General features: G+C 34.7%; 1 protein-coding gene across 8 annotated transcripts in view; it reads right to left on the bottom strand.

Moving 5' to 3' along the window:
• PCDH17 (protocadherin 17) overlaps positions 1-26,316 on the bottom strand; it is an 89,727-nt gene that overhangs the window by 50,544 nt on the left and 12,867 nt on the right. For 7 of the 8 annotated variants that reach the window (XM_066176243.1, XM_066176249.1, XM_066176244.1 and 4 more), the window contains exons 3-4: positions 9,096-9,154; positions 8,757-8,929 (exon numbers count right to left, since the gene is read on the bottom strand). In XM_066176243.1, the coding sequence (XP_066032340.1) occupies positions 8,757-8,929; positions 9,096-9,154 (232 nt within the window). The remainder of the gene's footprint in view (positions 1-8,756; positions 8,930-9,095; positions 9,155-26,316) is intronic. The other variant, XM_066176248.1, reaches the window with a different exon arrangement.

Raw genomic sequence — 26,316 nt, 5'->3', positions numbered from 1 at the left:
ACTTAAAAACTTTATTTTCAAAGTACTGCTTTTCGATTACATACTCTATTTTAATCTGACAGCTTTTGCCTCAGAATTATTATTCCTTCCAAAACAACTTTTATGGTGAAAATTGAGTGCTTTGTGTAAACAGATTTGTGAATTGTTCTCATAGCTGCAGTTTTAAAACAAGAAAGCATAAAATGTTGCAAAACATTAAATTTTCTATAATGTTAAGGTATAGATTTATATCGATTACAAAATTAAGTTTTCAGGGTTATCATTTAATGATGTCTTTTTTTTGTATTTATGAGTATGTATGTGGACATATATATATAGACACACACACTACATATACATATACAATATTAATAATATTGCATTACTGTTATTATTATTAATAATTATTAAAATACATAATAAAAGACCTTGCATTTTTGATAGGTAATTATATGAACATCCCCCACTAATTTATATGAAACAATTAATGTATTAAAAAAGTTGGAGGAACAGGGTCCTAAATTTAAAAAATACCTATACTTGTCTTAAATAAAGGGGTATTATCTGTGTCACAATGTGATTTGGTTATACTGGGCATATGCTCTTCTTCATTTCATGCTGCAGAGGGAAGCAGATGGAATTAAATATAGCTTGGCGTGCAGCACAGGGGCAGCCATGGAGCACTATTTTTTAGTACCATGCAGACATTACCAGCTCTATATACATTAGAGATGAAACACAAAAAAGGGCATGTCACCTTCAGGAAAGGGTACTAGTCAGGGAACATCTGTTATACATGCAGTGTTCCCTGTAGAAAGAACTGAAATATGATGAAATATGCATCAAAAGTTCCCTATGCACTGAGGTACATTAAGTCCCTTTCAAACCATATGAAGCCCACTTGGGGAAGGGAGGTTATTTGAGTGCAGCAGCTGGAATAGGAGAAAGCAGCAGCAGGGAATAGAAACCAGCTGTTCTGCCATTCTGGAGATCAGATTGGGCAGTAGGTGCACAGAGGTTGATACATGGCATTGTGTATCACCGAAGTACAGAGACTACACAAAGTTTCACTAAGTTCCTTTAGTTAATCGTTCTGCGGCTCTGTCTCTGAGCCAGGACCATGTTAAATGCTGCATGTTATTGTTGGGAGGCACTACATAATCCACACTCCTGGCAATTCTCTACCATAGTGAGTTCTTCAAGATGAAGAAGATGTTCACAAGGAAGAAGCTGAGTAATATGTTTTACTCAGGATTAGACAGTGCAATACATCCCCATATTTAAATTTGGCACCATAAAAAACAGGACTAGAGTGGATTCTCTGGCCCTGGATAGTTTAAAATAAATCTAGATTATCACTGAAAAATGTGTATTTAAACTGTTTTAAAAATCTCCAGGAAAGGATATTCTTTAACTTAAAGGGGTAGTCTGCTTCAGTGCCTACACATCTTTAAAGTTCTCTCTCAAATAGAACTTAAATACTTCTCCCAGAAAATTAAACAAAAAAGAAAAAAAAAAGCAAGCACCATCCTATTTATAACAACTTTATATACACAAAGACTTTTATTATGCTTCATCCCAGTCTTTGCTCATTTAAACACACACAGATTATAAACAAACACTTTTTTCAAACTTCACCTACAGGCAATGTTTCACAAACCTCTATTTTCCACTGTTATAATACCTCTTTTTTGATTCTGAGTTCTTCCAGATCTATCTCTAAAATATGCCCACAAACTGTGTACCGTGGTTGTATCACTAATTAGAGCATGCTGCGACTCTGGCCCAAATTAAATTAAACCACGTTTCTCCCCCTGAAACCACGGCATAGGAGAAAAGTAGTATGTAAACAGAAAAAGGGCCATGAAAACGATCGTCCCTATTAGTGTGCATAGACTTTAGGAGATACTGTTTGTTCCAGAAGAACAAAACACAATTACTACTATTCCAGTTAAAGCATTGTTGAATGGAATAATTAACTCCTGTCTCTTACTTAAGACACTTCTCTTTTGTCTTCCCCAGCTGGACATAGAACTATTGATAAATAAAATCACTCAGATTTCAACTAATATGTATCAGCTTTATGATAACTCCATCTGCAGAACATTGCTTCTTTTTGGCAAAACGACTGTGGCTGCAATACGCAATGGGATTTTGTTAAATCTTGTCCACTCTTGCTGTTTATCAGACCAGTATTTTCTGCTGAGAGATACATAATAAGAGGAGACACAAAAATGACAGGAGATACGTAAATCATAAAATGACGATTTAAAATGAGGAAGAGAGAAGATGCATTTATTTTAATTGTCTTTTCTACATAACTGAATAAACACACATATCCTCATATATATAAGGTTTTTTAAAACTCTAATTCTGTCTAAGCTTAATTAAAAGAAACCTGTAAGTACACCATTCAAGGATGTTTTCAGACACAGAACAAGACTCAGGAACAGATTTTCTAGTCCTGTTACAATAGTTTCCTTGATATTAAGTAGTCATCCAATATATGAATATATGCCCTAAAATATTCATTAACTAAAGTAAGCACAAGTAGGGAACATCCATTTATCACCCAGAGAAATGCATAAAGCCTGATACTGTGAAAACCCTCTGTTTTCTGATTTCTTTGTTTCAAAAGTTGTTGATCTTTCTATGCCCCCACTTTTCTTTCAATTTATAAAAAGAATCTGAAAAGAAGAAATGTTAGCTGAAGATAACGATTTTGACATAGAAGGACCTCATCTTACTGAGAACTACAAATCCTTCTCTTGCTCTTCTGGTGGGAATAAAGTGAAAAGACAACTTATGGATTCTAAGCCTGCCAAGAACAAACTGCAGTACAATAACTGTGCTCGGCCCCAGATAAGCCAGTGTCAAAACAGAAAGTACAGAAAGGATGTAATGAGATTTCCACTAGTGACAGAGGAGGGATATTCTGCTTTGTTGCCGCTGTAGTAAAGCAGAAAGAGAGGAGCACCAACAGCTACAGCACCTAAATATCAGAAACTCAGATATGAGACTTATGGTAATAGACTTGAGATCTTGAAGTGCATGGAATGAATTAATTTTCCAAATAAGCTCACCAAAGAAAACTCTTCTGACATTCATGAATACCTTTATTGGTGTTTAATTGAACAAAGTACTCACAGCAGAAAAAAAGGAAAGAAGTAATGTCAGTGGCTCCAATGTCATATTGAACTTGCTATACACACAAGAATAGATATCAAAGAATGGTATTATTCTTCATAAAACTCTGCACTTCTACCTACATTTTTAATCTTAGAGTCTCATTATTAGAATAGGGACAAAATCAAATATCTCCAGCTTGTTGATGACAACTTTGATCAATCAGAAACAGCTACAGAACAGATAAGTTTTCTTTGACCTATGCTAGTCCTCATCTAGGATCATAAATATGCTTGCATAAAACACAGGAAAAAAAAATTAAAAAGAGAGAGAGAGAGAGAGAGAGAGAGAGAGAAATATAGTAAAATATATAGAAAAGAACAAACAGAAGCAGAAAACCTGAGACTCAAAAACTTATTTTTTGTGGGCTTCACCTAACAACTTTCAGGATTTACCGTTCTAGAAACAGATTCTACTACTGAGACGTATCAAGAAAAGGAAAGAGACTCTCAATACAATTAAGTTGCTCTTATAGCTTTCCTGGAAAATAATCCATCAGATGAAATTGAATAAGGGATATTGTGTGCAAGTAAACAGCAAGTTAGCATCTTACCTGACCATGTTAGAAGTAAGCAAGTTAGAAAGGATGATAGTGCTTGGTATAAAGACTCTTAAGTGGTGTCAGAGCAAGAAGGGAAGTCTGACAGCTATTCTGAGCACAGAGAGAATGTGATGTTCTGTCCAGGGGAAAATACCTATGGGAGGAAGATTGTTGAACACAAGATTTCACAGGTTATGTCAGTTCCTGAAGACTCCCAGCCTTCATCAGTTTCTCAGAAGAGGCCATCACCAGTTCTGCAAACTTTGAAAAGAAATATTTCTCCACAACCTTCTTTTCCTATTATCTCATTAAGCTGGTGTATTCATAAAAGAACTCATCATCCCCAATGGCATGGAAAGCATTGGTGATGATGTCAAACAGCAGAAATGTACTTGATGAACGTTCTGCACTTATCAGTCTAGACTGATTCTAACTCAGTTAAACAGAATGGATTTTAGTTATCCAACAGACTAGCAAGTTTATGCCAAGAAAATTAATGGATAGTCCATAAAAAATCTTGGTTTAAAAAAAATAAATTGTAATTTCTGCTCTGCTGCAGAGGGATAATGCAGGATACTTGATTTCTAGGATCAGCCTTGTTTAGAAATGGAGACTACAAATGAACAACTTACTACAGACATGTTATGTGAACATGTTCAGTGGGCAAACACAGGGGGTAACAAACAGCGTTCATTGAGAGTCTCTAGAACTGATATAATTTTTTATTCCTAAGCCTTACATGCAGAACTGCATCAGCTCTGATGCAAATGTATTTTTGCTGTGATGAAGAAAGAGCTATTATATTTTCAAATTACACTTAGTATCACTGTTTCCATGCAGATACATTAAATTCCTTTTATACTAGTAATAATACCCTAGACTAAAATGGTGCAGTTTTGCAGAGAAGCCTGAGGAGCAGCATTAGTCCTAGAGGAGATCCTGACAACTACACTGAAGAGTGTCATTTTACCCTTCCTCCAGGCAGTTGCCTCTGTTTTTTTCTTTATTCTCAGGATCCACACTATTGTTAATCAGGCAAAAGCATATGCAGAAATGGATCTTCTATGGGATGCAGGTGTGAATGACAAGAAACTGTGTTGAAAGAAAGATGCAATGCACAGTGATAAAGCAAAAATTCAACAAAGCTACTGAATTTGTAGATATTTAATCCCTTGCAGTTTTTTTTTTTGACAAAGACATGAAAGTGTAGATTTACACTAAAACAAGAAAACACAGACAGAAAAAAAAAACAAAACACAAACAAAAAACTGAAACAACAGAACAAAAGAAAAAGAAACTAAAGATTCCTGGGAAAATCTAACAAAGACAATAATTTATGAGTAACTGCAGAAAAGTCCACAACTCGGTATTTTTTACTGATTATGAAGTAAGTATATGCAGGATTCACTAAGACAAGTATAAAATTAACATCTTGCTGTTTTACTGCTCCCTTGTAGATATTATTGTTCATGTTTTATGGGTTATGATATAATTTTCAGCTTTGGATACCTTTTGAAGATATACAGATTATTGCTGTTATTCTTAAACCATACTTAAAAAAAACAACTACTCTGTTGTTTAAATAAAAAAAGTGAATATTACATGCTAAAACTTCGAGTGAAATAAATAGGTAATCTGACAGATGTGTTTGAAACTATTAAGACTTCTAAGTAGGGTGATCTCAAACTGTCCAAACTAGTGATAGGGTTTAAAGTATCAGCAACAGAAGTAGAAAAAAAGACAGGTAAACAAAACAAATTTATCCAAAACCATTCTATTAAGAGAGTAGCAGGCATATGGAATGAGCTAGTTAGTAAGACAGCTGATTAAGATAGCATAAGTAAGCTTAAGAGACAGCTAGATATTCTTATGCAGAAAGTGGCTTGGATATCACAGCAAGAGAGTATAAGGCTGAGATAACTAAAGTGGGACGTGCTTGTTGTAACACAAGACTTACTATCATGATAGTTTTTTACAGTTTGGGTTTTTTTTCTGCTTTCCTTGCATTAAGGCCATTCCATAGGCATTTCATTAATTAAGAAATAAATTATATCTAACTTGCACTGCCTTTTTTATTTGTGAAAATGTTTAAAATCACTACCAGACAAAACTTGCTATCTGGATATATTTTCCTCGAGATCAAGTATTTCAGTTGCAAACTCACAGGCTCTATCATTAACTGTTTTATTTTTTTAATGAAAATCACAAAGTAAGCTTGATTGCTTCCTATCTCATGGTGCAATCAGAAAACATCTTTCTACAAATTTTTTTTCGTAAAATTTGCTACTTCTCTGTTACTGAGAGAAGCACAATTGCTGTAGTGCTACAAAAACACTTTTTATCTCATTATGGCCTTTTAATTTGCAACTATCTGGGCTAGAGTTGATCAAAACTGTAATCAAATTACTGGTACAACTAGAATTCCCATTACTGCCATGGGCAGAATTGGATTTATGACAATAGTGTTTGGAATTACGTGAAGAATATATCAAACTTCAACTTAACTCACTTTTTAATTAGGATTCTCACGTCAAGATAAAGAGTTCACAGATAATCCAGATAATTTTTCAATAATTTCGTAAGATTTAATTATTAGTGTTTTTCTAATAGCAGAAGCTAAAGTATTTAAAATATATTTAAAAAACAATAATCAAGCCTAGAACTTGGCTACAAAATAGTGAATTCCCATCCCTGCATACAACGAGAATGATGACAGAACCACAGCTTCTGATATTGCCTCAGGCATTGCTGGAGACAGTTGTTTCTAGCAAGCTTTCCATCTCCTTTTCCCAGAAAACAATTTTCCTCTAAAGAAAAATTAAATTCTTTTTCTATCCTAATCACATATATCATATATCTTACCCTCCTTCAACTTGGCTTATTACTAGAGAAAGCAATTTTATTTATCTTCTTTCAAAAGAGAAATATTACTTTGGGCTAAGAACCCAAATCATACTAAGCTCAATGACAAGTAACCATTGATTTCATTGGGAACACCACATAGCACCACATTTGTTACTACAATGGTCTGAAATCCCATAAGGTGCTCGATAGAGGTTCTGTTTTCATAATATGACAATAATTTTATTATAGCACACTAGAGATGGAAGAGTTCATTCAAGTAAATAAATTTATATCATTACTATTTGAAATTATACTTGGGGGGAACAAAAAAAAAAAAGGAAAAAAAAAAGAGAAAAACCTTTGTCTGTCTGTCCCCATTATTTTATTCTCGTCAGTAAAGAAATTCACATAAACAGCCACTGCTTTAGTTCAGTGGCTGACAATACTTAATGCCCACAACTCAATATGTGTTTAATAAGAACATGAGGAATTCATCTGAGCAACTGGAATAAATTTTCTTGATGAATAGGGCAGCTCACCTAGGTGTAATGACAAATGTAAAGCTTCACACAGCTCTTTGCATTATAATGAAAATAAGCAGTGGGAATAGTTGGCTTAATGCGTTTACTAGATCGCATATATTTTGACCAGAATTGGGTTTGATGCTGCTGAATAAACTACAGTATCATGAACACTGGCCATACAGTCCTTTTCTCAGAAAACACACATTTTTAATCTGAGTACTAAATAGTTTCCTAGTGAAACCTTAAAATTTTAAAGCTCTTTTGTGGTATACTTGATAGATGGCAATCCAGAATTTTTGTCTTTGTGTCACACAAAACTGGGAGAATAAGACACATGCTCAAATATCTTCTTTGAAAAAAAAAAAATTCCTGCACTGCATCTTTATACAGATCAATGTCCAATTATACGCAGAGAGTTGCTGTGGCAAAAGGTCAGGAAAAAATAATCTTTCTGGCATTTATTACTTGGAAAATAAGGTCACATATGAGGTCAACCTCCAAATGTATACAGAATAAATTATACTGCAGCATTCTAAATATTTTGCATGTAAAAATTATACTGCAATCTCAACATAATCAGAAAAATGAAGTTGAACATGTATTTTCTGATGATTGTACTACAAATCAGACTAAGCTAAGAGGCAAAAAAACCAGGTCCAACTAATCAACAACTAATAAAAAGCTTATGATATATTTCTGCTTAATTAGAAATACAACTTCTTATTAAAGCTGACTGACTTAATAATTTCCTAACTATCTTTAACACTGAAACAACCTCCCTACAACAAAGTAAAATGGGTAACATACAAAACATTTAAAAATCATTCAGTGATGCACTTCGTTATTGCTTAGAGCGTAGAAGCAAAACATGAAAGCAGAGAATGCTGTAGTGCTTTGTCTGTCTGATTCTAAAAAAAAAAAAAAAGTGTATCTTTTGAAACAAAACCTGCTAATTAGATAAAACACATCTGGAAAAAAATGAACTGGACACAGTTTGAGGAAATAAATATGCTTGTTTGTCAGAATGAATGTTAGCAAAGAACATTGTCATTGTCCTGATCTAAGTAATTTTAGCTGTTTCACAGACACTCGTAATCTTTTCTACCTTCACAGGATGTGAATAAAAGTATATTGAAAATAAGATTGTATTAGTATTTGACACTTCTTACATTACTCTTAATTGTGAAATCAACATTACAATCAGGAAAATGCATCCATGAAATGAAAATATCTTCTGATTAATTTTTACTCTTGTCTTTTATGTGGAACATTTTCTTTTCCTCTACTCCAAACTACATGAGGAATGTAAACGACTGGAGTTCTTTTATCTGTTGCAGTCATGTCTAGTTTGAATTTCCAAATCACACTTTGACAGAAGGATTGTATATAATATATCACAGGCAATGCCAGTGGAGTTAGAGTATAGTCTAATCATTTCCAAAAGTACTGATTTTTTTTTAAAATTTTTATTTTAATCTGCTTTGGACACTTGTGGTTTCATTTCATGTTCATTCAGAAAGATACTGTGTTCTTTGCTCTGGGCTAGAGACAAGATTTACTGTTTTCTCTGATAATATTATCAGCGGGCTATTCCTCCCTGATAACCCACAACTGCAATACTAATAGGTTGGTAATGATGTTTTAAACTTTACGCTTTTGTAGGCATTGTAGGCTTCACTCACCTTGTTCAAGTGGCTGGCTTTTAGTTGAAGTAGTTTTCATCTTGAGTGCCTCCCTAACAGACATGTCACAGCAGGAGCCTTTGTTAGTGTCTTGGTCACTGTCAGCCTGATCACTGTCCCCATGCCCGCTGTCCCTCAAGCTGGCTCTTTCTGGATCCTTGAACGTGGAGCTACTGAAATACATATTAAAAAAAAAAAAAAAAAAAAAAAAAAAAGAGAGAGAGAGAGAAAGAGAGAGTGTTGTATTTACTTGTTCTAAGTTGAATTGTACTCTCTGGCAAAGCAATTTTGACAAGAATGCAAATGGGGAAGCCAAGAAAGTTATTTAATAGGCCTTACCTTTGAACAAACTGCTGCCTGCTGCCCATGTAATTGGGCTCTGCGGGAAAATTGTCTGTCTGTGAAAGAGAAGGAAAAAAATACGTATAGTTGTACACTGGACAAATCTCCTGCAGAGCAACAAGATTTCCTAGAGGAGAAATGATTAATAATTCAAAAATTCCCTTAATCTTCAGATTTGTACATTTTAATTAAATTGGAAAATGCTGGCATGTAATTATGTGCTCAGAACAATTAAATGATTCCGGTCCACAAATTACCTGTTAAAGTAAACAATGAGGCTCCAATAAGTGGCATTCTCTGTTAGTAACCTGACAGATGACACTGTTTATGTTTTTTCATTAGGTAGATATTAAGACTGATGGTTATTGAAAACGAGAGAAAAAAATTACTCTTGCATATTAAAAAAGTGAATTATTCAATAATACTAATTTTTAATCATAATTACATCATCTACTGGGATTCTGAAGTTCTTACTGCTGTAATACAGTTCTGTATAGTGCTATACTACACTTGAATTGAAAAAGATAAACAAAAAATCAAGAAAATTTACAGCTGATTAGCTGCGGGGTTTCTCAGATGCTACTGGAAAAAATGCAAGTATGATAATATTTGGATTTTCTCTCTTTAATTTTCATCAGTATTAATAGCTAAGCCAGAATGATGAGAACCACACAGGCAAACAAAAACACTAAAAGATCACTGTTGACAAGTAGGTTTTAAAAGAAGATACTCTAAGTCTGTCATGTATATTTTTAGGGCATGAGCCAAGTAACTGTAGAATCAGAAGTATTAAAAGGATCTAGACCAACGCGGAGTCCTGCCAAAGGGAACTGAATTCCCCTTGTATCATTAGCTGAAGTTCTTTGGGAGAGAGAGAGACTGCATCATTCAGAAAACTCCGCATACTGTACATTCAGGCACGTCACTTCTTCTTGCAGCTGACCTAGCAACAGAGCTTCTACTGTTTTCTGCATCACTTCACATCACACCACACTGCTCCACAGCAGCACCGGCTCCCGCAGCAGCACCATCCAGCAGATCAGTATCCCCGACACGGGCACTGTTCAATTAATGAAGCTGAGGGCCAAAGGTTTAATGTCACACAGCAAGTACTTACACAAGTGACTGGGATCTTGGATATTTGGGTTTCCCTGCCACTCCCTACACTGTTTTTTTGTCTTTGTTTTGGTTTGATCTGTAGGAGGTAATTAGAAATATTTGCTACTTCTTGTATGGTTGGAATATTTGAGCTTGGAAAAGAAGCAAAACGTTTTATCCAAAATTTAAGGCACTGCTGTTTGCCACAGAAATTGGACAGACACCTGTTAATCCCAAGGGACTTGTGACATAGATGTGTTTGTATACCATGGATGTCTTTTGTGTTTTAGAGAAGGGATGGAAAATATAGAACCATCTTCCATTCAGCATGTAGGTCAATGTGCACCATACTCGCTTCTAGTTCCTCTAGTTGAAAAAATAAGATTATAACTTATATTATGTTCACATCCATCCTAGCTTAATATATGCAATTAGAATAAAAGTTCATCTTTACATTCACTATGTGTCAAGTTAGAAAAACAAACATTGAAAACAACAAAAAAAGGAGGTGTATTTCAGCATTCTTATGTGTATCTCTCAAATGCAGCACATCCTATTTTGGAAGCAGATATAATTCTGCTGTTTCTTTTCTTCTCACAAGTTTTAAGCTATTATCTCTCTTTTGTGCAGCAAACCTACCTGATATACATACACTCACATACAATCATTACGGCACTTACAGAACCCAGAATTATCAACCTGAATAAACCTTTGCAACTGCAGAACTGATGTCTCTTTTCTACATCAAATATCTCAAATAGAGATATCCCGGAAAACTGACCTTATGCTTTTACTTACGTAAGACATCTGTCTCCTCCTAAACACAGCTGCTACCAGAATCAACATTTCCATTCTTCATGACATTGACAGTCAAAATGCCTGCGATAAACTGCCTTTTCATCAGTTCTCTTCCATTAAAAGAGTCACACTTTTCCCCTGGAAATAACTCATTTTTGATGGTGCTAAGAACTTAACTGTAAACTGGACCACTGTAAGAACTGGTCGTACTTTTTGTCTCTGCTTTTTCATAGCAAAAAACCATTTCACCCAACATGGATGAGCCAATACACAGATTTTAAAACAGAAGATATGACAACAGCTGCTGAGAAATTCTTCATTTATGGTAATCATTAAATACCTTTAATTAGATAATAATTTGACCAATTACCTTCATACTCTATTTTGCAGCAATACAATGAATTGGGTGCCATGTTACAGCAAGTGCATTATTACAAAAGAACAAATGTAAGTACTTGAAGACCATATACAGACACAGGGCTGAGTTGAATGCTGGTCTTTCTGCTCTAAAAGCATTAGTCCTTCTTCTATGAATTATGAAGGTATGATGCTTGTGTTGAGCTGTAACAGCACTCTGAGATAAAGGCAGCAAAGGGAGAACTGTTTAATGTATGAAAATATCTATTAAAATTTTTGATAATTAAAAAAGAATTTAATGCTAAGGCTTGGCAGTTTGGAGGAATCTTAGAAATGTATACATCTGCTTCACAGTGGATGAGAGAGAGAGAGACGAATGTCTAACACGTCTAACTCCCCTAAAATCTTTTTTTTTTCTTTTTTAATCCCAGTTGAAGTGAGAGGTCATATACTTAAAACTTTTACACTTTAACATCTATGGAAGTGATATTACACATTCCAGCTCATGCATTAATCATACCTCTTTACATTGCATAGCTGCAACTTTAAGAAATGAATACTACTTTAAAAATCTAAAAAACCTCTTGTTCTTCTCTGGACATACAGCCCTTTCTAGGACAACAAAATCACAAAAACTCTGGATTTGCAGTTTTAAGGTAGGTTGCAGTTCACCTGAAGAAAACCACCTAAAATCTACTCAGCTACACTAGGTAATCAGCCAAGACTCCTCAATGTGCCTTCGAGAAATACAAAATATCCCATTTGGTCATCTAGCATTAGGTACATAATACTCCTGGGGAGTATTATTGGCACAGGGGAATCTTGACAATGACCAAGATGTCCAGTGCAATAGCCAAAGCTAGGTAAGATGCATCATGTCAGAAGTGAATTGCCTGGAATTGCAATCTCCTGATAAATAACAAAAAATTACTCAAATGCCAGCGCCATTAACCTCCTGAACAACAAAATAAAACAAACTCCACCCTCGTTCTCACCCTCCCTCCAAAAAAATCTCCAGGAAAAAATCTGTCTCCAAAAGCCACCAGAGTTAAACTGTAAAAGAAATGTTTTCTATCTCTTTGATTCAAGATTGAAGGATGGAGTATCAATAAGGTCACCAGCAGCTACCACAGCACAGGTTCTCTAGTAGCAGGACAAATGTTATCTGAAATTTAAACAAAAGTAGAAACGTCCTCTGCCACCAGAAAATTAAAGTCTGTGATGTCAACCTAACTGTCCAAATCCATCTTAGAGAAGTGGCCCTGGTTTTAGGGCTCATTTTCACACATTAGTGGAACCAGCTCATTTCCAATGAGAGTATGCTGTTAAACCATTCAACATACAGTCTTTTTTAACAGTTGCCACAACAGACTTTTACAAATACTTTCTTCTACCCATCCGTTATAATATGCGACTCTAGATCAAAAATGAAATTTTAGGAACCCTGTCATTAGTGTAATGTTGCAGAAAAATGTCAGGATTTCTGTATATGCATTTGATACAGCTTTCTCAGAAGTTGAAGCTCATTAAAAAAAGCCATTAAAAATAGGTCATAATGCATAGGAACCTTTCAAAAGCTGCAAAAATCTTAAAAGAAAGGGTTACTTCCTTTCAGGAAATATTGTAGAGTTTGATTTTGTTACCTTTTACTCCAGTTAATTGAGGAGAAGAAAACTAAAAGAAGAGACAAATTAGACCTGTGCAAAAAATACTTTTCATAGAATCATAGAACGGTTTGGGTTGGAAGAGACCTTAAATATCATCTAGTTCCACATATTCTCTCCCCATCATGGGTAGGTGTACCTTCCACCAGCGCAGGTTGCTCAAAGACCCATCCAGCTTGGTGTTGAACACCTCCAGGGATGGGGCACCCAGAACTTCTCTGGGAAACCTGAGCTGATTGGATTTACTGGTATGGAATTTCAAAGGCGACAATATAATTTCTAAGGTTCAATAATGGGACTTTGAAAATCATTAACTGGCCAATGTTAGCATGAACAACACATGGAATATCTTTCCAAGTGCCATCAACTGTCTACAAAACTATTCACTTTATTGCACCTGTCAGAACTTGCATATTATGATGACACGAGGACCTAGATAAACTAAAATTGTAGCCAAGTGTGGCTCTCAAAAGGTGTATTTGGAATACTAAATTTTATAGACTCAGCAATAAAGTCATTCAAAAGTTCTAAAGTCAACAGTTAAGTTTCTACTAATCAATTCTGGAATGGCTATGGTTTCCAAAAGTTTAATTTAGGGAAAGGAAAAAGAAAAATTTTAGCCAAGAACAGAGTATGAGAAACAAATTCTTCATAGGATCCATTAACCTTAAATAAACTCATAAGAAAAAAAAAAAAAAAAAGGAAGCAAAAACCTCCTGACTGGAAACAGTTTGAAGCAGCCTGGGCCAATGATTACACAATGAATTATGGAGAACATTTTTAACAATGGGCTAGATTCATCTCTTATCCCTTTTTTATCTTTTCATAATTTCATGTTCACAAGGTATATGTGTTCAATTTTGTTGTAATATTATGCTATTTTTATAAATACAAAGGAGTTTTATTGTGGCTCTGCACACACTATTTTTTTTTTAATTCAGGTTTAGAATTACAGCACCATATTAATCAATAAGATTTCAAAAATTCTGCTATTGCTCAGTAAAAGAACAGTCGATGACTTCTGCTTCTGCTTTCAAGAATTTCTGTATAAAGCATGCTGTTTCTTAAAAATTAGATGTTCCTCATGATTTTTCTCTTTTGCTTAACTTTTTAATAAAAACATTTTTTCTCTCACAATTTTGAAGATTTCTAGCAATAGTTGGTGTGTTCCATACTGTTTAAATAAAATTAGAGAAAATTAAAAAAAAGGTGTGTAATTCAACAGATCTTTCTAAAAAAAAAAAACAACCAACCAACCAAACAAAAAAAAACACAAAAAACCAATGCCTACAAAGTAAAAAAGAGGAATTGAGAAAGAAAGAGACAGAGACAGAGAGAGAAATTCAATATTTAAGTATTCTTGACAAATTGTGCCTAGAGATAATTGTCATATAAGGGAAAGATGTACTCTAAAATACAAAAAAAAAGTCTTAGACATTAATCAGATTTATGAATATTAGACGACTTGAATATTCATAATTTTTTCTCAGAATTACAAGAAGTATCACATTTTCCGCAATGATTTAATGTAGCTCCATTTTATGTAGGTGTTCATACCTGGAACTATAATAAAGCAAAATGTCTTTGCTGACTCTAACTTCTTTTTAATTAAACATTAAATGCAAAAATTAAATTAAACATCTCTCACCTTTATCAGACTGCCACTTAATATCTAATTCAAGCATCTTCTGTGCCTTTTCTTGAAAAGCTGAATTCTCACCCTTCCCCCATGAAACAGAGATCTTACATAATGGCAATCTCTTCTGGAGGCAAAAGAATTGTATTCTGCCAAATTGAGTTTTGAAAGAGCAGACAATTGCCTTCATTTTGTTTGGAACAGTGTGGGTTCAACACAGTACAATTTTTCACAAAGACTTCTCAGTGTAAGACTGCCAGCGAGTGTGTATACTTAGCCTCAAATAGTAGTTTTTGGTTCCACAAGATTTACTTCAGAAGAAAATTCATTATCCCAAAAGAAAAAACAAACAACAACAAACCCCAAAACTGGCCATAAACCTCTCATAAGTTATTCTACCTCTTTCAAGGACAAAATTAAATAGACTATTTTTAAAAATATTATCCTACTTTGTGCTCTCCACTCTCATCCCTTTGAAAAAGCTTTTGAGATATAATTTATATGACATGTACATATTTGGGAAATTTCACACTTGCTGCAGGATGCGTGTTTTGGTGTTAAAAGTCCTACAGTGTGTTTATGTGAATTTCTGACATACGTAGCATTCTTCAAAAGCACATTGCAAACACAGAGCAGTAAAAACAGCCAAATGCACAAGGCAATATCATTCACGAGGCTTGATGTACTCTTTATTAAAGTGTTGGTTGGTGGCTTGTGTTTTCTCTTCCTCTTGTATGAGAAAAGTAAAACTGTGAGAGGAACAGGTCCTGAGCTCTTCAGTCAATTGCATGCACAGTGACTTCTGAAAAGTAAAGCTCTGAGGACAGACACTACCATCCTTTCCCATAAGAAAAGGAATGCAGAGCTCCCTGTATAAATGCCTAATCCATGCACTGTTTTCTCTTAGCAAGTACCATATTTGCTACCAAAATAAATTATTGTTGATCCATTGGTTAAGGTGTCATACTAAGGCATTGTAGATTATTTCAGTTGTTTGTATTGCTGGTTTAATGAAACTAACTCTTTGTTAAATTTTTACAAAAGTTTTTACTGCAATGCACAAGACACTAAAGATGGCAGAAGCTTGGACTGTGGGAATTTAACACAGTGCAAGGATTAGAAATCACAGGGCCCAGACAAGGTTCTCTCATCTCACTGATGATTGCACCAAGTCGGAAGACTGAAGAAGCTAAAAAGGTCACTACAGAATGACATAATTTTAAGTGATCCTGGTAAAAAAAGTAGAGCTGAGTGACATTCAAAAGATGAGGTGAGACCAGACCCTGATCTGATTTTTTGATATGAAATGAAAGATTTAAGCATTTCAGGAACAAGGAAATTTGTTGGCAGGGAAGTCAGCTCAACAGAAGCCTTCAGCTCCTCCACCAGTGCAGAACGTGCATTTAAGGTCAGACTTCTCTCCCTCTAAGAAAGATGTGACAAAGAAAAACTGTGAAAGCTGAACCCAAAACTTTCTCCTATTGAAAATGGAATCAAGATTTTTCTGGACTAAACACAAATTGCTGGATTTTTTACTATGATTTCATGTTTTTGAGCCTTATTTTATTTTGCACTGGAGAAACATGAAATGTAATGAAATTAGCATGCTCTCAGAAGAGCATGTGGAAAGTTGTCAAATGTGACCAGGAAATAGGAATTGTAATATGAACTCTGAAGTTGAACTACTTTTAGGAGAAGATGCAAGATAAGAATGTTGGAAGAAGTGCCAAACATCACACCACATAAAAAGCTCAAGCTGGAAGTACAATAACACTATCACAGCATCAATAAATAAACATAATGAAATTCATGACACATTATTGCATTGCTCTGCACTGCTGCTATTCATTTAAAAATGACGAACACATTTTAGATAATTCCCAACTTGTCAAATGCCTGTGAGTGGTGCAGTTAGACTGGTGCTGTGTGAGGCATTTGTAAAGGTCTTACAACAGAGCTTCGTACAACTTATAGCAAAGTAAAGATGGAAGTATGGGAAGACAAAACAATAACTACACCTGAATCTGCTAGTACAGTTGCATCCAATATATTTACACTGCTCACCAATGATATGTACTTACTGAAGATACACTGTCAATAAAAACCACATTAAGAACCTTTTGAAAGAGCTTCCCTGTCAATTAGGATGTAGATACATTCTATCGCTCCAGTTTTCCCGTCAATTTAATATACTGGATCATATTAACAGCACTGGCTTGTCAATAAGGCAAATCCGAATCCTATTAATAGAGTTACAGTGCCAATATAATCGGCTTCCCATTTATTGAGCTTCCTAGTATTTGGGAAAGCTGTGAAATGGGATTATAAGGTTAAGTTACACACATCTGCCTCTGCATTACATAAATATTCCAGGAATTGTATCCCGTTGTGTAAAGAAATACATGTAACCACTTTCTTTTCCATTAAAAACTTCAGATGACAGAAAAGCATAACAGTTTGCCATTGCTGAGAAAACATTAAATTATCCTCATTTATCACATTGTTTCCTGCTTTCACTAAGTAAAACTGCTATTTTATGAGACAGTCTACTTGTGTGCCACACATACAGAACTGCTAAGAGAAGTATGCACTTTACACTCCCCCCTCCCTCAAAAAAAAAGATCTACTTCAGAGCATAAAAGGAAATAGAGAAAATATATTTTGGAAACCAAATAAAAGCACTCCACAGTTTCAATCTGTTTTTAGCCCTTGTGCTGTGCTGTATAATCTTTCTGCAAATGAAACATGTAAGTATAATTCTACTGTAACAGAAACGCCCGGAAATAATTAATAAGAGGTATTAGTCCATGCATTAAAAAAATAGCAGAAATTCAGCAAAACTTCTATTTAATAAAAGTCTTAATGAAGTTGAACATCAGTTGCTTTTAACCACATTCAATGTGAAACAACTACTTTTACTGGATTAGCAGAATATACAACAGACCGTTGAACCTGATTATATTATAAAAAATAAAAAAAAGGAATTGCATTAAAATATAATCTTATAAAATTACTACTCTAGGTCTGACTTGAAAATTTGAATTTAAAAAAAAACATGTTACAAAAATGACAGTTAAGGGTCAATGAATCAAGCTGCCCATTATATTTTCTGGTAGCAGATGGGTGCAATGAAACCTAATGATTGAATTTGAAATGCTTTAGTGCTCCTTTTATCTATGGTTCCCACCATGTTGAGTCTACCTTAGTATTCATAACAGATACTATGTTTACTACATAACAGACTCAATTACAATTAGCTAACTAGAATGAAATCTGCACTTAATGCAATATTCAGCCTATTCATATTCAAGAATATCATACCAGGAACTCAAAATAACAATAGATGTAGGAGTGTGTCATTGACAGCATTTGTAGGTTGGGTTGTTGGGTTTTTGTGGTTTTTTGGTTTTTTTTTGTTTTTCATTTTAAATATGAAGTCTAGAAATTAGATGAAAACTTAAATCAAAATTAAGGGAAAAACTTGTGCTGATCCTTACTTGAAATATAAGGATATGATCAAAGTATTTGTTTAGAATTTAAAAATGTTTAGAACCCTCTTTTTCTGCATGAGAACAACACTAGCTTTTCTTTCTTTCTTTCTTTCTTTCTTTCTTTCTTTCTTTCTTTCTTTCTTTCTTTCTTTCTTTCTTTCTTTCTTTCTCTCTTTCTCTCTTTCTCTCTTTCTCTCTTTCTCTCTTTCTCTCTCTCTCTCTTTCTCTCTCTCTCTCTCTCTCTCTCTCTCTCTTTCTCTCTCTCTCTCTCTCTCTCTTTCTCTCTCTCTCTTTCTCTCTTTCTCTCTTTCTTTCTCTCTCTCTCTCTTTCTCTCTCTTTCTCTCTCTCTCTTTCTTTCTTTCTTTCTTCCTTTCTTCCTTTCTTCCTTTCTTCCTTTCTTTCTTCCCTTCCCTTCCCTTCCCTTCCCTTCCCTTCCCTTCCCTTCCCTTCCCTTCCCTTCCCTTCCCTTCCCTTCCCTTCCCTTCCCTTCCCTTCCCTTCCCTTCCCTTCCCTTCCCTTCCCTTCCCTTCCCTTCCCTTCCCTTCCCTTCCCTTCCCTTCCCTTCCCTTCCCTTCCCTTCCCTTCCCTCTTCCTTCTCTCTTCCTTCTCTCTTCCTTCCCCTCTTCCTCTCTTTTACATTCTGCAGTGCAGTTTCGATCTACTGGTATTTTTGCTTTTTAATTTTGAGACACATCTGAAAGCTCTTACTTAGTAAGCGTTCCCATTGAAACCAGTAGGTAAAGTGAAATTTGTCCTATTCTTACCACTGCATATTTCCTGTTTCTAAGAGCAACATAACAGAAATGTTTTCTGAACAGATAAAGCTTGTAAACACTGCAGTACTGGATGGTGGAGGAGGAGAACAAATTATGGCCTTTTAACACTGTTAATCTGTTTTGTACTTATCATATTTAGTAAGGAGAAAACAGAGACAGAGGATATTTAAAATCTGTTAACTTTGAGTTAACATCTATCCAGTATGTTTACCTTTTTCTCTCCAACCCATACTCTCACTAAAGGCAACAATAAAACTCCCACAAGCCATGACCTGAGGTCCAGTGAAATCAATGGGTGTTTTCAAACTGGTTTCAATGGCCCTTGGATCAGTCTGCTTACTTCAATTACCGGCTAAACGAGCCTTTACACAGTGTGCTACATTCCCACAGATACATATGTTGTATGCTGAAGAAAGCTGCATTTGAACAGATTTGTAATGGCAGTGACAGGGAAAGGTGATTAGCTGGGCAGCAAACACTGTATGTGGCATGAAATTCCAGTTCTGTGTTTATTCCCTACAGGGTGAAAGAAATTAGCAACAAAGATGAAGCGGGATCTGGTTCTGAAGCCACACTGCCTGCACAGAAAACACACACAAAGAGGAACACTGAAGCTTTCTTCATAGGTGGTGATCAGAAACAAGAGGTAAATCTAGATCGTCTCCTTTTCTTTAGAGCTGCTGCCATACCTCCTTTCTCTGTCTAAAATCCTGCACCAGAGGAACAATGATTCCCCTAAGTTCCCTAGGAATTCAGAAGAAAATCACAGATTTTAAAACCTACATTATAAGTTTCTGTCTAATTTCTTATTTAGGTCATGCAAATCTTTATTTCAACTTTTAGTTTAAAATACTCAACAAGGTATTCTCTAAACATTTTGTGACAAGATACAAAGCCCTACTTTCATACAAATAACTTCACATAATTATTTCCTCTAAGCACTAGGAAAGTATTAAATATGTTGCAAAAATAATAGCTGAATTTATGACAGAATAGTAGATCATCAAGCTTTACAGACTCACACAGCCATGCAAAGAGATTTTCAACTGTAAAATGGTGATGAGTTGATTTATTATTTGTGACATAAGATAAATAATTTAGGCTTGCACAAATTTAGCAAGAGGTTCTGTCCCTAAATATATTTTAAAGTCATAACAGTCAAGTGTCTATGATGAGGTACCTCATAAAATGGAAAGTTTGATTGAATACACCATTACACCACAAGTATGGTAGCAGTGGTCAAGTAGACTTGGACAGAAAAAAAATAAGGCTATTCTTATATAGGCCTGGGTGCATGCATCTACAACTCTGGCACTTCAATGTTAACCTACTGCAATGTCTTCTGATAGGATTCTATATTACACTCATTCAAAACAAGCAAAAGAAAAAATAGCTACCCTTCTTTACAGGATCACCTCATCCAGGACACAACACCCACCTAACTAAGAATTGCCACAGGTAATCTCTAACTTTACAAGTACTTAAAAACCGACTTTAACCTGTAAATTCTTAAAAGACTGGGAAAAAAATGTTCTGGATTACCCTTCTCATTATGGCATGGCATATCAAGACTCTGAAATCAGATCTTTCTGTAAAATTAAGAAGATCCACATAGGATATTGTCTCTGCAAAGATTCCAGAATTAGATAAAGTCATCTTTCTGTTCCAAAGCAGTGTTGGCTTGTCAATATCTAGGACACTGCTGCAGGTTTCAACAGGGATAGAGTGACTGAAAATGAATGGTAATATTTGACTGAGGGGTTTGTTAGAACACAGGGATTTAATTATGGACTTCCTCTCTAGCTAATTATCAGGATGCTCACCCAATATGTGAGCACTTTTTTTCCAAAGTGAAATGCATTGAACATCAACTGAAGGATGTATATATATTTTACTTTTTAAAATTTTATTTATGACCTCTCAAAGAAAATAGCTAATGAAACATTCTCTAAATAATATCCACATCACAGAAGTCCCCAAGTTGACATTCAGAAGCTTGTGTATGTGGAAACCTCTTTCAAAGTGGGAAAAAAGAAAAAAAAAAGAAGACTACAGTACAAGACTACAATACTACTACACTGTATAGTACAGTGCAGTACAAGAAATTTCAAAGAAAAGTTCATGCAAAATGAAAAAAACAACAACTTGGGATTGTTCATACTGCTCCTCCCGAACAGTCAAACTAGACCATGTGTAACACAGACTAATGCTGCTCCCTGCAGGTGGATCATGATGCCACATTAAGCCACATCAACTTCCAACTTCACTGGAATTCAACATGGAGTTAGGTGCTTAGCTGCAGAGAGTGATCTCCAGGAGCACAGCCTTAGCATGTAATTCATTTACTCATATGCCTTCAAAACTTGTTTTAAGGGGGAAAAATCCATTAGAAGATGAATTATTTCCATGGGAATTTGTTTCTTTACATACTTTCAGGGCCATCTTAGTTTACTGGTGTTTCATCGCATTGTGCCATTTGGAATAAAACAAAAGCTAAAACATATTAAAGAACTACCATACTTTTCAGTTCACATGAAGCTTTATTAATGTCTTGATAAATTCTTAAGAATGATTAGACTTGAGTTTGTTTTGTGTTTCTATGTAAATCTTTTGAGGCATAAAGCAATAAAATACAAAATATGCTTCTAAACTATGCTAAAATCAACAGCAAAATCATTCTCTTTCCATGAAAACAGAATCAGTATCATGCTCCTAGAATGCTGTGGATCACATTTCAGCACAGAGACTCTGCAAGGCAGTGGTATAGCATCCTAGTCCTGAAGGTTTATAGGAGCATTCCTTCTTTAACCTTAGCCACAGGGTAATAAACAGCACCAATATAATGATAGTCCAAGCTACCAGGAACCTGAAGAATATGCAAGGAATAGACTGTCAGGAATTAATCTGCCATTTTCATATATCTGCCCAAGGGAAGTATTGTAATTGCAAAAATTTACTCTTAGACTGCTGAGACTCGTAGTAATTATGTTTCTTTTTTAATAGAAATAGCCACAGGTAGTAACAAATTGGGTTTTGAGATGGGGAACTGGGCATGCATTCTAACCCAAATTACTATGTAATTGTCTTTATTATAAAACACTATCAAAAACCCAAAACTTAAATCGGAACAAAAACTTTCCCTTAAAAAAGTGTTCTCATCCCATGACTATTCAGCATGTGTGCCTATTTGTTCATCCACAGGTATCAGCAAGACCAGTACGACTGCAAGTAATATATCTAAATATTTGTGCCATTGCTAACAAAAGTTCCTGAAGCTTATATTTGTTTAATAGAAACAGCTTCCTCTTGCTTTACAAGTAGGTCAAAATCTGGAAATCCAGACACTCATTCCTAAGTTTCCTAAGTTGCCAATATCCGGGGATAAAGGAAAGACTATTTGTGGTCTAGATATATATTAAATAAACAGAAGTTAAAGTTCTCTTCAAAATTCTGGAAGGCTGTTTGAAATAAATGAGCCCAGGAAAGTACTTAAAATGAGTTATTTCATCCTTGAAGGAATTATTATTTTGTTACATCACATCGTTGCAATAATGAAAGGTATACTTTCGGGAAAGTTCATGTATGTGGTGACTAATGAATAAATAATAAAATAAATTGATACAGTTGTTTCTGCCCCTTGCAATACTATTGCCTGTTACACCTGAATAGAAGCTACATGTGATTTAAATAGACGAAGTACATTACAGATTGAGACAAAATGACGACTGTAAATTGAAATAAATAACAGATATCTTGTTTTCACCTCCTTTTCACCCAACAGCTACAAAGCTGACTGATATACTTCTTGCCTTGGAGCTATGAAATGCAAATTATCGTGTGCTTTTTAATAACTAATGCAGTTCATGGAATCAGTTAAGTGCTTTTTCTTTTCACATGTTGCACAAATTATATTTCCTTTTAATCATCACTCTCAATCCTGAACTTTAATAGTAGGATTCCATGATGAAGTGGAAAATAAGGTCCTTCCTTACTAATACTCCTACCTCAGGAAAAAAAAATGACAACACCATTTGTTTCTACACTTGATGCTTTCTAGTTTACAGCAAAAGGTGCAGGTTGACAGCATCTTCCAAAATGCTGTTACACAGCTCTGTACAGATCATACACAATATAAAAAAGAAAAAAAAAATTAGAGGCACATTGCTCATTAATAATGCCTTTTATCCACCTAGATGGTTCTTTTGATTCCATTCTGCTCTCTTTCTCTGTGTATATCCACATATGCATGTGCACACAGTTACATTATCTGGCCCATAGCCTAGAAAAAGAATAGTTTCTAAGACTTCATGGTTGTCATTTTAAAAAGGCTTCTAATTTCATTATTTCCCAAGCACTCTAAATTCCACTATATTCCTATTGTCATTTGGTCCACTGAAACAATGAAGAGATCACAAAAGAACACACTTGGTACATTACAGCTGTGGCTGGATAATCTGGCTCATAATCATCAAAGCAGGATTGTTTTTATGATCTTCAAATCTGCATATCAAATTACCCAAGTCTCTGCAAGAAAGCAAGACATCAGGACTATCTCAACACTATATGAGAAAATGCAGTTGGAGGCTAAGTGAAACTAACAGTTTTTGTAGCTTTGCAGTGCTCTGAAAGCAAAGGAGAGAAGCAACAGGGAGCAGTCCAGGTAACACAGACTAGCAGATTCTAGGATGAATTTTGCACATGCTTATGCACATCAGCAACCCCACACCTGTAAATGATCTATTTAATTTTATGCTTCTATTGACCTAAATTAAAATGATCACTGATTAAGTGTTTTAAGGATCGTGCCTTGAAAGAAATAATATTAATTTAATTATACATATATATGCATATTTCCACAGACCTCAGTATTACTTATGCAGTGACTAAGGACATGCGTTTTTTTTTTTAGATTTGCACAAAAAGAGCATTTTTGACTCTACTGGTAGTCACTCAAGTGCTGAATCTGAGGCACATCATCAAAACAATGTTCTTTTCTTTGTTACTTTTAAAATTTTATAGAATTTAAATATTTTCATTAAGAATTAATGAACATTTGTTTAGCCCACTTCAGCTTACCTTTTTTATTTAAACTGATTCATAGCTAAACAATCATAAGTGGTTGCTTAGCAATCAGCAAAGAGCGAGACAGAAATATAGTAAGTAAAGAAACTGACTGACATGTTCTGTGTCTGAATCATGGTATTCACTAAAAACAACAGAATAACACCAAGAGAAGTTTAAAACAAAATTTTTCTTAATAAAAGAATACAAAAAACCCATCTTTAGCAACAAATTATGCATTTAAAAGATACAAATTGTTATTCACATGTCTGTCACTATAAAAGGTCCTGTAGCTATTATTAAAAATACATTAAAATTCTTCAAATGCTCATGAAACCATTATTTACCTTTTGTTTTAATTCAATTGTCAACTGTGCTTCCAATGATTTTAAAAACAGTAAATATCTACAAAGCAAGCAAGAGTTTACAGCTTTGAAGACTTGAAATTGATTTTTAATGCACCAGCTTTCAAACACTACAAAGGCTGCTCTCTGCTGATAAAGACAGTAAACAAGAAATTGTCCTTTAAATGTTCCCTTTAATGTTTTTCTTTAATTAAAAATCAATCAAAAAACATTGCCACATAAAAAAATTAAGACATTAAAAAATGCTTTATGTTTTTGACACACACCACAGTCAAACCAGAATGAAAACTTATGATGTTACTTTTGTTTACTTGTATTACTTTAGACTTTTTTGGCACTGTAAACATTGTTAATCAAAAAATAAAGGCACATAAAAGTAGTTTATCACTTAGCTTTTTTTATGGAGTGGGAATGTTAAAAATACGATGAAGTTAAACTAGTAATCATAAAAGTACTAAAGTAAAATATTTTTAAATACTTTAAAATTATTTTAATATATTCCTATCCTCTAATCAGACAGGAGCTTATTTATGTAGATTAGCTACATCTAGAGTCTCATTTATCTAACCTGTATTTATTCTTTGATCACAAAGCTTGTTAACTTAAATGGTCTTTTATTGTTATTATTCGTTTTCCCATAATTATGCAGTTCAACTGCCTGATTTTTTTTGTTTTAATAAATATATGCACATGCACCAATCACATTCAAGAGTATTATGCTGGATGCTCAATGAACTGTAAGAGCCATTTCAATATAATAAAACTGCCTGGAAGTGTTCCAGAGCAAGGGCTAGAAATACGAATAATCAGTGTCACTAGAACTAGCCCAGGCATTACACACATGTGGTACACAGATCAGGAGATGGTCTGAATCCCTCTCTTAAAATAAATCTGCATGACTATCACTGCAAGAATCTACCATGCATCGATTAGAGGCCTCACCCACACAGCTGAAATTATGCGTTTGCCTCTAATGATAAGACTTTTCCTTTCCCTTTTGGAGTTCTTCTTTGGCAGGCCACAGAGACTGCAACACAAAGCCACCCAGCAGGGAACAGGATGAGATTAGGAACTTTTCTGTTATGGGTTAAAGTATTTTATGAACGTAAGAACCTCTGATCTGATACATATACCACAAAGCAAGTAGAAAGGTCCATGGCTAAAATCAAATATCTTAATTCGAAGGACTTAACATGCCTAGACTGCTTATACCCTATTATATTGAAAATAGACCAGTATGGGACTGATTGTCTTGAGGATTGGAAAAGGAAACATCCCCTCAGTGAACCGAAGGGAGATACAAATTGATCTTTATGCTGTCTCTCTGTACAAATAACACTAATACTTGGCCGAAACTATGCAGTTTTGTCTTTATATGTAGAGGGACTCAGTTCTGAGGACAAAAAAATAAATAAATAAATGAAGATCTCTCGTCAAGAAGTGAAAGAATTGACCTGCTATCCTTTCTGTACAGGTAATATCACTACCCATGTGGAAGCAAAGGAGTAGGAGAAAGAGATGGTTCCTGTGTGACCTTATTAAGAAGGAAATGTATCAGCAGCCTTTGGGATTTAGCTAGAAAATATATGACTGCTCAAGGAGGTTATTTAAAGTACTGTCTAATATCCTAATTAACAGGGACATTCATAAGAATTTGCCTTGTTTTGAATGCAATACTTAATACTGAGTATTTTATCTAAAATGCTTAATAATTTACTTTTTTCTTTCTCATAGGGTTTGCAGTAATTAATCCAGAACGTTCTTCTGCCAAAAAAAAAAAAAAAAAAAAAGTCTACAGCAGACTGAAAAACAAAGGTTGCACTATGACACATAGATTTGTAAGGCTTAGAACACACCCTGGCTAAGAATTATGACAGCTGCACATTACTCTGTTTCATCTCATCAACAAAAGCAGTAACTAGTTAATATCCTTGATTCCCTCCTTAAAAACTTAACAAATAAAATACTTAA

Source organism: Chamaea fasciata, unplaced genomic scaffold (genome assembly GCF_029207755.1).
Source record: "Chamaea fasciata isolate MVZ Bird 193981 ecotype frontalis unplaced genomic scaffold, bChaFas1.0.hap1 SCAF_2, whole genome shotgun sequence".
Classification (NCBI taxonomy): Eukaryota; Metazoa; Chordata; class Aves; order Passeriformes; family Sylviidae; genus Chamaea; species Chamaea fasciata.
This window is presented reverse-complemented; position numbering and strand designations above follow the sequence as displayed.